The sequence below is a fragment of the Cajanus cajan genome, chromosome 11, assembly GCF_000230855.2.
Source record: "Cajanus cajan strain Asha chromosome 11, NIPB_CcT2T_4, whole genome shotgun sequence".
NCBI lineage: Eukaryota > Viridiplantae > Streptophyta > Magnoliopsida > Fabales > Fabaceae > Cajanus > Cajanus cajan.
Genome location: NC_138527.1, coordinates 33,320,605 through 33,333,752, shown reverse-complemented (window position 1 = coordinate 33,333,752; position 13,148 = coordinate 33,320,605). Strand labels below are relative to the sequence as shown.

The following is a 13,148-nucleotide window of genomic DNA, read 5'->3' as shown; positions in this document are numbered from 1 at the left end:
CGTCTTCGAAATTTGAACGAGAAAGACTTTTAACCCTGAAACGGGTACAATGAATGAATGTGGAGCAGGTGGAGAATGCTTCTTGGTTGAGAATTATTATCTTGCAGACGTTCGTCATGACAACACAATCGAGGCATGCAAATATAAGAAGAAAATGACAAAGTTGATGACTACACTGTTGAAGAAAATGAATAACTCAAGTTGTGCGTGAAGGAACATGGGAAACATCCATGTTAGTTACGACAATGATCTCGCCCTACGTACACGCTAGGGAGGACCCACGATGAGACCTTGCTAGATCATTGTCGTAACTAACATGGATGTTTCCCATGTTCCTTCACGCACATGATTGCAAATATATAATGATTCTTCACGTACAAAGTTTTTAAGTTCTGTTGTTATTATTATTATTGCAATTATAAAATGATTGACGGTGCAATTAATATATATTTCAGTTTCAGGTTTATACAATAAAACTTTAGACTTACTGAAAAGGTATGGTACGCTAATTTATCAGTCATTTAATGACAAACTAAACAAACAACAAAAAATCATTTGATTACAATGTACGAAATAGGCACTCTTGCATCAATACCAGATAAAACTGAGGCATCTCATATTTTTATTCATTTAACTAGCAACGAATCAGATAAATTTTACCTACGCTAGTTTTAAATTCTCACATGGCGCTAGAATACTCCTTTCACCGACTCCTTTCACTCGGTGAAACTTTTTATTTGTAGTTTTCCCAATTCAACTGTGTATCATCACGTACGTTCATGGGCATGCTGCTGTGCTGCTTCCATAGAAGAAAAGGAGAAAAAACCTTTGCTATTCGCGTATCTCGATTGTATCGAAAATCTTCAAAATATATTTGAACCATCGGGTCAAACTACAATAACTTTTTAATTAAAAGAATGGATTCAAACCATATATGAAGGCACTTTAAGAAATTCAATGAACTTACCTTCTGCTTAGACGACACATGCCCTACCTAATCCTGATTTTCGTTATAATCTGCCAATAAAGTTATCTCCGTGGCTGAAACATGCCAAAGGGTAATCTCTAGGTAACTTCTTTCACGACACTGCCAAATTAAGTCCTTTCCTGTAATTACTTGTTTCCCATTTGGTTAATTTTTCAATTAAATGTAATTGAAAAAGGCATTTAAAAATGATGACATCATTTCTTGAATTTGCACATCCCCTCTACACCTATAAAACCAAACATGACAAGCATAACCAATACTATAAGGTCCTAACTTAGCTTTTCTCGGAGATCGAACGCTTATTAACTGTTATATCTTGGAACATATATTCATTGCGCCTCTGCATTATGGGTAGGTCACCATGTTGTGAAGAGAGTAGTAGTGTAAAGAAAGGACCATGGACACCGGAAGAAGATGAGAAGCTGATTGAATATATCAGCAAACAAGGCCATGGCAGTTGGAGAACCCTTCCAAAGCGTGCAGGTCTCAATAGGTGTGGCAAGAGTTGCAGATTAAGGTGGACAAACTATCTGAGGCCAGATATCAAGAGAGGCAAATTCACTGAGGAAGAAGAGAGACTTATCATCAACCTTCATTCAGTTCTTGGAAACAAGTATAGTACATGTTTGCTTACTTTTTCTATATATATGATTGTATTTTTATTTCTTATTTACATGAATAATTATAAAAGTTTTATCTTATTTCTTAAGGATTTTGTATGGCAAATAATGAAACCAAATCTTAAAAATAACAAACAAAATGAAAATAAGGTGGTATTTTTGTTAGAAATGAAATAGAATTTTGTGAAGTCCCTTAACTAATTGAAAACTATGTAATATTTCTTTCTATTTTTTCTTGTAGGTGGTCAAAGATTGCAGCACATCTGCCAGGAAGAACTGATAATGAGATCAAGAATTATTGGAACACTAGCATAAGGAAAAAGCTTCTCAAGATGGGTATTGATCCAGAAACTCACAAGCCAAGGACAGACTTCAATCACCTAATGAATCTTTCGCAGTTGCTTGGCATGTCAAACTTGAGCAGTGCTATGAATACTACTTGGGGCAATAATAACCCTTTTGGTATGCCAGCAGATATCACTCAACTAGCCAAAATACAACTACTGCAAAGCCTGTTGCAAATTATGAACAGCAATTCATTTGTTAACATGGGAAACCCTAACCTCTTAGTAGGAAATCCCAACCTCAACCCTTTATTTCTCAACGGATTAAACCCCCTCCAACCTAAGGAGCCTGTGGTGTTGAGTGGTAGTGAAGAATATGCTAACCATGTAAATGGTATGTACTCTCAAGCACAAAGTGAGTGCTCTCAGCATGAAGTTTCAAAATCATGTGCAGATGTAGAGGGTGGATCTAATCCACAAGATCCTGATTACAACAAAATTAACAGCACTTCTTCACTTGAAAATCAAGCAGAAGAACCTCTTCCTGCATTAGTTGTATCTTCTCCAAGGATGGGAACCTTCAACCAAATGAACAATGGATGCAACATGGCTCAAACGTTCACAAAGTCACCTTCCAACACAATCTTTGATGATTGGGAGAAGTTCCTTGAAGATGAAACAACCGGTTCCTACTGGAAAGAGATTCTAGAGTAAGATCCTATTCTCTACAGTTTTATTTTTCTTATGCTTGCATGCAGCTTCATCAATATTCAAAACTAATATGTTTAATTTCCTTTTTTTTTTTTTGTAGATCCACTTCTGCGTCACCAATTTTGTGGTAGAAGACCATTGATTCTCTTTCAGGATGATCCCATCAACTTATGGATATCACATATGCTCAAGAAATATATATGTAGTTTTATTCATTCATGGTTTTTTCATTGTTTAGATTCATTTCTATTTTTATACATGTTAACATGGGTACAAAACATATATACGTACATGCATGCATATTTATATGGAGAGTTGCATATATATTTAGTTATATGTATTTTAGACACAAACTTGTACTTCACCAGATTGGTTCTATATTCTAAATAAAACATGTTTTATAATTACAATTCAAAATTATAAGGATTTGTTTTAATATTTCTTCTCATCTCTGGGGACTATATATGAGTTAGGTATTTTTGCTTTGCTTCTATTGAAATATGTAACAAACTAAAAATACTCTAGATGCATTCTACAGTGAGATTGTATAGGTCTAATTAACCAATGAAGTTAATCTTTTGACTTTAGTATATAATCTATAAGTCAACCTTGTCACCACAATTTCTCGCCGACTAAAGAAATATTTCTTTGTTAAGCATCACATCAAATGATGAACGTATAGAAGATAGAAGCTAATCCAAATGACAATTTGTCTTTGGAATTATTAAATTTGTACAGATTCCAGACCAACTGTTAGGTCAGACTAATTGTTTACGTCTGGAACAAGATAAAAAGAAATGAACGGAAAAAAAAATGTTGCGAAGGGCCACATCTAATGCAACCACCCCTTTGTTTTCAAGTTCACTAAAGAAGCAGCCTCCTTTGAGATAATGTTTTAGGTGGGGAATTTTGTGCAAGCAGTGATTAATCATGGACACGACACAAGTTATCCTCCCTTCAAAAGCTTTATTTCTAGAACAATCGGGACTTTAAACATTGTCCAGCTATTTTATTCTAACAAGAAAACTCATTTTTTAATGTCATTTTCATATAAAGGCGGAAGATAATGTTATGAACACTACTTGATTATGAGATTTAAAAATTATAGATAACTAATGTAGATTAATTTAAATGTAAATATTTTTGACACGATACAGTAAATTATAATGCAAGTTTTTTTACTTATATAATTATATTCTTAATTAAGTGGTTGGAGTTTAAATCAAGACTCTTGGAAATACAAAAAATTTAAGTTGAAAAAAAATATTTATCTATTTCATATCTATTAAATTTTTTAGCAACAACGAACACTTACATTTCTGAAACCTCAACGAACACTTACATGTGGAGTCGTGTCTAGAAAATTTAGAACTTAGGCAAAATTAGAGAGTTTTAGTGTAATGTGAATCATTAGTACTTGTTCTTCTTGTAAAATTATTTGTTAAAGTTTTATGATAAAGTAAAACTGACATTTCATTCTTAATATAGCTAATTTATTCAATTGTAACATTTTTTTATTTGAGTCATTATTTAAGCAATTTTAATTTTAGAAAATGTCTTTCAATAGTTTCAGTATAAGGAATAAACATATTTGGAAACAAAGATCTTTTCTCTTTTTCTTTCTAAAAATAAAGGTAACTAATATGACCACAAATCCATGGAAGTGTTTCTTTGAAGTTATCTAATTTTATTTCTGAGAATAGAATTATCGTGAATATTATAACTCGAATGTTGTTTCTAAGTAAATGTAAAAATATGTTTGGTTAGATTTTAATATATTTTTAAAATACTTTTTTAAAATTCAAAATGATTGGAATAAAATGTAAGAGTACATGGAAATGAGAATTTTTTACTCAAATAATACTATTTTTTTTAAAAAAATTACCCAAATAGCAACTGTGCAAATTTATTTTTTCAACTAGTATCATTTACTGTTCACGTTTATAATGGGTCATTCTGATTTCAGAATGAACCGTTCTGATTTCAGAACGGACCGTTCTGATTTCAGAACGGACCGTTCCAGATTAAAAAATAACACATGACGAATGGATCAGAACGAGCCGTTCTGGATTCAAAATCAGCACATAAAAAGTAGAACCAAAACGGGCTGTTCTGATTTCGAAACGGGTCGTTCTGACCTAAAAATAATTTTTTTTTTGTTCGATTTTCACTTATCAAATACCAAAACTCAAAAACTAATATCAAATAATTAAATTTATTAAATATTAACATTATAAATATAACTAAATAAATTTATTAAAATTTAATATAACAATAAAGATCAATGGTGGCGGAAACTGATTATGTTGTTCTCTAATGTCCATCTCTATTTTAATCCTGTTGGACTTTGGCTGACTCGTTGGGAAACTGATTATATTGGCGGAAACTCATTATGTTGCTCGCATGACTCGCTGGGAGATTTATAGTAAGGCTAAATGTAATGTGGTGTGATTGCGGCAAGTTCCAAAAAGTTCATATCCCTTACTCGCATGACTCGCTGGGAGATTTACAGCAAGGCTAAATATAATGTGGTGTGATTGCGGCAAGTTTCCCAGCGAGTCGGCCAAAGTCCAACAGGATTAAAATAGAAATGGACATTAGAGAACAACATAATCAGTTTCTGCCACCATTGATATTTATTGTTGTATTGAATTTTAATAAATTTATTTAGTCATATTTATAATGTTAATATTCAATAAATTTAATTATTTGATGTTAGTTTCTGAGTTTTGGTATTTGATAAGTGAAAATCAAACCAAAAAAATTTTATTTATAGGCCAAAATAGCTCGTTCCGGATGCAGAATGGTCCGTTTCGGATCCACGTTTTATGTTCTAATCTTTTTTAATCCAGAACGGCCCGTTCTGATCCATTCGTCATGTGTTATTTTTTTAATCTAGAATGACCCGTTTTGAAATCAGAATGACTCGTTCTAAACGTGAACAGTAAATGGTGCTAGTTGGAGAAATAAATTTGCACAGTTACTATTTAGGTAAATTTTTTTTAAAATAATATTATTTGAGTAAAAAACTCTGGAAATGAAATCATAAAATAACTTCCTTATATTTCCATAAAAATATTTCTTTCTTATCTTTGATCATATAAAAATAAAAATGAAAGATATTATTATTTTCCCTCACATGAACAATACTCGAGAATAGGCTTTTTTTAAGTTCATGCCAAATAAGAGAAAAATATATTTTTAATTTTAGATTTTCTACAATAAAATTTTATATCTTAAAATAAACATATTATGATTTCTCTATTGTATTTTCTTTTTATTATAATATGAAATAGTAATTAAAAATAATAATTGTAGGCATAAGGCCCGGGTCAAATGGAGTCTTTGGACACACGGAGGTGGATAATTATTTGTTTGGATGCTAATTGACTAATTTGGGGTACTTTTCAAAACTTTTTACGTAAATGAGACTGTTTTGAAATTATTTATACCTTTGGGACATTTTAGTATGGTGTTGCTATGGTCCATAACGATACTAGTGACACGTGTACTTTTTTTTTGTAATTACGAACGGCTAAAATTTAGCTAGTAAAAGTCGCTATAGGCTGTAGTGATTTTTGCAAAGTCGCTATAGGTTACATCACTATTTAAAAAATATAATTAATATATATTTTTATTATTAAAATAATATTTTATCTAAAGGCGCTATGGGCCATAGCGACACCACTTTTTTTTTTATAATATTTTCATTTTATTTTAAATACTTCTTTTTTTTATATTTTTAATTAAAACTACACAAATAAATAAATTTAATTAAATTTATATTTTCAGTTTTTTGTTTAATTTAATTAAATTTATATTTTTTGTTTTTTGTTTATAAATTTAACTAAAAATAATTATTTGTGTAGTGTTAATTAAATTTTTTGTTTAAGTCTATTATTAAGATTTTTTTATGTTAATTTAAAAAAATTGACAAAAAATAAGTATTTAAAATAAAATAAAAATATGAAAAAAAATGAAAAAAATAAGAAAAAAGGGATGTCGCTATGGGCCTAGCGACATGTTTTTTAATTTATGAACGAGTAATGAATAGTCAGTCTTCCAAGAGAAGCAAATAGATATCATTTTTCTAAAATAAATGGGTACACCAATACTGCTGAGATGGAATGTAATACATATTATCTAAATTAGTGCACTATAGTTCTAGGAATTTAAACTAAACTATAATATCAACTAAACTAAACTATTATTAACTATAAACTAAATTGAACTACATTAAAAAAATAAATTTAAAATCAACATTTTTAAATTGAGCTACAAAATCATTAATATTAATTATAAATTAAATTTAAAATACACAGTGCCAAATTTTAAATTATCATAAGCAGCCTAATAATATACAAGCTATGCATGCATGGGTTAAATCCAACTCAACCAGGAGCCCAAAACCTTTATTTATATTGTTTAAGCCCAAAATCCCATCTCTACTGGAAAAATAAATGAAAGGCCCACCAATGGTAAAAACAAAACTATTAACCAGACTATTAGCCAGACTATTATAGGGGTAAAATGAAATCCCATCTCTGCGAGTCCGAATGTGGTAGTCTAGTACTGGTAATCTCCACGAATGTGCTTTAGTGCTTGTATTTGGTTTCTTTTAGTGAACCGAACTATTAATTTTAATAGTTTAGTTTTATAAACTATACTAAAAGTAATAGTTTGGTTTAAACTATTAAAAAATAATTTAGTTTATTTTAGTTTAGTTTAATTTAGTTATTTAAAAAGTTAAGTTTAAAATAGTTTTGTGAACACCCTAGTATGACTAGTTTCCTGGTAGACAGAAACGGGTATTTTCAATGTTTTAAGCTTCTAGCACATAATATTTTAGTTTTAGTATTAAAGCTTCTTACACATAATATTAGATTCCACATTCTCAAGGTTCCGCTGTTAGTTTTAGTTTCCTTTTTTTTTAATTATTTACTTATTTTCTTAATTTGTTATTTTATTTTATATTATGAATTTAATATAAATTTAAATTTATTATTCTATTTTATCCATTTTGTTTTAATTTTATTCCTTCATTTAATTTCTTACTTTTAATTTATATCTTTTAAATATTTTTTTAAATCATTTTTCCTTAAGTTTATTTTTTAATTTTTATTTTATATATATTAAATATTTAACAAAGGAGGTGCTATGGCCGATAGTAACTTCTATTTTTCTTTTTTTTTTAATTATTTATTTATTTTCTTAATTTGTTATATACTTATGTGAAATTTTAATTTTAATAAAATTTCATTTTTGTTACATGTATATTATAAATATTTTTAGTTTTATTTTTTTTGTTATTTTTGTTAAAAATATTACAAAAAAATTATTTAAATGGTGGCATTGTAGCAACTTCATTGAAACTGTTTTTTGTCGTCATGGGCTGTAATGACATTGATAATATGACGTTCATGGCTTCTTAGAATTTAAAAATGTACACGTGTCACTGGTATCTCTGTAGATCATAGCGACACCATAGCAAAATGCCCCAAAGGTATAAATAATTTCAAAACAGCTTTATTTACGTAAATAATTTTGAAAAGTACCCCAAATTAGTCAATCAACCTTGTTTGGAAGGAGCAAACATTTGTTGAATTATATAACTTAATATCTTATGTGGAGCAAACATTTCGTGTAAAAATGTATTTTAAATTTATTTATTTTTAGTATAAATATATGTTATACAATCATTTTTAATATAAATACATGTTTTAAAATTTTTATTTTTACTTTTCTTACTTTTTTCATTTAAAAATATATTTTAATCAATATCCATAGATATCATGAATATTTAAATAAATAAATAAACAAAAATAATAATAATAATTTTTATAATAAAAAAAACAAAAAAACTTATGAGTATACACTAACTCTGTTCCGTTATCATCTCTAGTCTAGCTTTACAAGTTAAGCCAAATTGTTCTTTTCAGGTTTTAAAATAAAAGAATCAATCTAGTATGAGCTACCAAGCCATTGAGCCAGCCAATTTCAACAGCACTAATTTTTAAACGGGATTATAATTTTTTTAATTATAATTGGTTTAGAATATATCATTTTCTCCATTTTAAAATAAAATAAAAAAAATTACCAACAAATTATTAATTCAAGAAAAATTAGACTCATTTTTCTTAAACAAAATTTTAGGTCGACTCATGTAAATATAAGAAAAATAAAATTGTGATGGAAAACTTATTAAAAGTAGTCAACTAAATTTTCTAATGAAAATTAATCATTAACAAAGTTAATAAACATTTCACAGTTCACCCCAATAATATGGTTATTTTAAAAAAAGTATTTTGACTTACAATTATAATTTTTTTAAAAGAAGTCCTACTTTTCTTTTTCTTTTTTAATTAAGTAGATCCTAGATATAACCAATGGTTTGTAAACGGACCATTAATCCTATGGATCTAATTAAAAAGTTAAAATAAATAAATAAGGATCCACTTATAAATTTTTATAGGTTGGGAATCTATTTATAAAAAAAACTCAAAAAGTTTAACACCAACAAATGTGTCAACTGTAAAACATTTATAGTTAATACTTTTTTGTGCTTCGCACGTATAAAGATTTCATCTTCTTTTTTTTTTTTTTTTTTCAATTACACGTTTTATGCGTATTTGTGTTTACAGCAAAAACTCTCATTGCACTCAATCAATCTTGCCTCTCCTTTGTGTTTCAATTGTTGTGCAAGTATGGATTTTCTACTTTTCTCCATAAAGCCTTTTTAGTGTAACCCCTTATTTTGCAATGAAGAAAATCATACCCAAGTGTAGTTTTGTCATTGCTAATTACTAAAAAATCTCCCAACCCCAAAGTTCCTCAATCACCGGAGTTCTTGATGGTGTGTTTGGATGAGAAATTTTACAAATGCAAGGAATTTTAAATTCTTGATATTTGAATTACTTTGATTTCAATTTTTATTATTTTAAAAATATTTTGTTTAGATAAATCAATTCAAATTTTAAATTATTAGGTTAGATATGATAATTTGATTCCACCATGATAAAATTAATTTTAAATATATATTTATATGTTGAGATTTTAAATTAAATTTTCTAAAAATAAATATTAACTAATTTTTAAATATTTAATAATTTTAAAAATTAATATTAGATAATATTTAATAATTTTAAAAATATTTTTAAATATTTAATAATTAAAAACATGAAGAGATAAGAGATAAAATAAAATATATAAGTGAAATAAGAAGAAAAAAATAAGAAATTTCAAATTCTTAATCTTTTGCGAGAATTTAAAATTCTACTATTTTAAGAAATTTTATAAATGTTTGAATTTGAAATTTCTTATAAATTTCTCATCCAAATAAGATATTTCACCTCAAAAAATTTAAATTTTTTTAAATAAATAAATTACTTTATTTAAATTTTTCATCCAAATACACCGTTTGGTGAACAAGATTTTCTCGTTCAAAGTGGAAGTTAGTTGAGGTCGATAATGACACTCCTAGGGTGTACCATCCTATCCTTTGCAGTGATGCAATGGTTGTATAAAAGTTTACGGACATTACGGACAACAAGGTTGTGCTCCAAACTAATTTCCGGTGGTTATATAGTATAATACCTTATAATCAAATGGACAATGTCTAACAACATCTACTATTTCTAAATAGAATGATGTTACTATTGAGTGTCAATTACATGAAAGACCAGTTAGCTTCTTCGTTGTTATATCCAAGGACACTATTGCTCAAATTCTTGCTCCATAATTAACATGCCTTTTGACAAAATTTAGTGATGCAAATGTTGTGGCTGGTTCCGAATGTTAGATTGAAGATGAGTGCACACATACGAAAACTAGCACCGCACAAAAATGACAATGTCTAATGGATAAATGCGATTTATCTCCTTCCATCACAAGCACAATTCTAACAAAGAAAGTCAAGAATATATAGATAAGAAATTGTGCTTTCTCATGATTATTACAATGTTATAAATTGATAGGTTGATTTTCATAACGTGATAATTAAAATATTTTTTATATTTATTTTTAACTTCTTACGCATCCACTTTTATAAATTAAGACAGCTCTAACGTTTTGTTTAATTTAAATTTGATTTTGATTTTAGTGTTTTAAATAAGATTTAAAAGGGCTAATGAGTTGAAAGGAAGAATACAATGACCCTCAAAATATTAATATAAATCGGTTATCTTTCTTAAAAAGGTTATTATGCACAAAGAAGCACCACATTTAAAGAAGGATTTCAAAGAATAATTATGATATTGATCATTTTACTCAAAGAATAATGCAATATATAAACAACCAGGATCATATGATTCATCATCTATTAAAAGAATGAAAGTTGCACAAATCATGTTACAGTTGTGATATTGTCTAAATTATAGATAAATAATTTTTTATTGCATAATATTAGCTAATATAATATTTCACATATCCTAATACCCCACTCAAGTTGGTGCATGGATATCACACATTTTCAACTTGAAAGAAACTCATTAAATACTTTACTTGACACTCCTTTGGTGAGAACATTAGCCAATTACAATTCAGATCTTATGAAGAGAAACGAAATTATTCTAGTTCAAGTTTCTCATTAATGAAATGTCTATCAATCTTTACATGCTTTGTTCTATCATGTTAGACAGTATTGTGAGGAATTGTTATAACCGACATATTGTCACAATACAAACTCATAGTTTCATTTGGTTTGAAAACTAAATCTGATAGCACATTTCTAACCCATAAAAGTTCACATACACCAAGTGTCATGCCTCTAAACTCTGCTTTAGCACTAGATCTTGCTATTACGGGCTATTTTTTACTCCTCCAAGTTACAAGATTCCTTCCTACAAAAGTAAAGTATCCAAAGGTAGATTTTCTACCATCTTTTGAACCTGCCTAGTCAGCACCAATGTACCCTTTTACCTTTAAGTTTCCATGATTAATTTGAGAATAAAATTCCTTTTTCAGGAGTGGACTTCAAATATCTCAAAATCCTCTCAACAACATCCATATGAAACTTACATGGGTTGTGCATAAATTGACTAACAACATTCACTACATAGACAATATCTGGACGTGTATGAGACAAATAAATTAGTTTTCCCACCAACCTTTGGTATCTCCTTTGGTCTATGCTAGTTGAATTTGAGCATTAAAAAAGCTTATGATTTTGTTTAATTGGTGTATCAATTGTTTTACACCCAAGCAACCCAGTTTCAATTAGTAAGTCAAGAGTATATATTCTTTGGCATAGAAAAATACCACGTTTTGATCTAGCTACCTTCAATACCCAAAAAATATTTGAGATTTCCAAGTTGTTTCATCTCAAATTCAAATGCAAGGTAGTTGCAAACCAGAAATCTTAGCTTGGTCATTTCCAGTAATTAACTATCATGTCATATAGATAAATAATCAAAGCTATAAAGTTTCCTTTTTCTCTCTTCAAAAATAAGGTGTGATCAAAGTTACTTGCTCTGTAGCCAAAAGCCTTCATAGACTTAGTGAGCCTTCCAAACTATGCTCTTGGGGATTGTTTTAATCCATGTAGAGCCTTTTTTTTAATTTGCAAACCTTCATTCCATTTGAATCTATCATGCTTGGTAGAGGATCCATATAAATTTCTTCTAGAATTTCTCCATGTAAGAAAGCATTTTTCACATCAAATTGTAGAAGAGCCCAATCTTGGCATGCTGCTAGTGACAGAAGTATTCTCACAATGTTAAGCTTGCCTACCGATGCGAATGTCTCCTAGTACGTAATCGACCCCATAAGATTGAGTGTAACCTTTAGCCACAAGTTGTGCTTTATACCTCTTAATAATTCCTTAAGCTTTGTGTTTAATTGTAAATATCCATTTACACCCCATAGTTTTCTTCCGTTTTGGCAAGGAAATAAGATCCCAAGTATTATTTTTTCTAAAGCTTCCATTTCACCAACCATTGCTTTAGTCCATCTAAGATCTACCAAAGCTTCCTATATTCTCTAGGAATAGGAATTGAAGATAATTGAGATACAAATGATGCATATGACTTGGATAACTTGTGAGACGACACATATTTACTAATGGGATATTTAACTTTGGCTTGGAGGTCCGAATCATATCTAGCTGGAGGTTATAACCACGGTTAGAGCAGGATGGAAGATTATATCGAACAATAGTAGACTCAGTGTTTGGTGTGCTAATGGTCTCATGCAAACAAGGAGTAGTTTCATCTATATTAGTATAGGATAGGGTCACGAGACACGATTTCATGATTAGTTTCACCTACATTAGTATTATGAGAGGTTGGATCAGAAGGTACCTCTAAAGAGTCATGTTGAACCTGTGAAGAAGATTGAGTCAATTGGTTATGATTAGAAGACATTGTATTATCCAAATATGAGGTGTTCATATTTAGGATTGACTCACTTTCTCCAAAGTAATTCTTACAAGATAATTTATCTTCACAATATAATTTCATATCTGAGATGTCAAACATGCTAACATCATAATTATGTACTTCACTTTCATTTCCTCCCTGAAGTGTAGAATCAACATAAAAAAACATAAAC

At 29.0% G+C, this 13,148-nt stretch overlaps 1 protein-coding gene across 1 annotated transcript; it reads left to right on the top strand.

Moving 5' to 3' along the window:
- Positions 1 to 1,237: 1,237 nt before the first annotated feature.
- LOC109791329 (transcription factor MYB41) lies at positions 1,238 to 3,020 on the top strand. Its single transcript, XM_020350618.3, has 3 exons — positions 1,238 to 1,601; positions 1,850 to 2,602; positions 2,704 to 3,020. The coding sequence occupies exons 1-3, from the start codon at positions 1,336 to 1,338 to the stop codon at positions 2,732 to 2,734; spliced, it is 1,050 nt and encodes a 349-aa protein (XP_020206207.1). The 5' UTR covers positions 1,238 to 1,335; the 3' UTR covers positions 2,735 to 3,020.
- Positions 3,021 to 13,148: the final 10,128 nt, after the last annotated feature.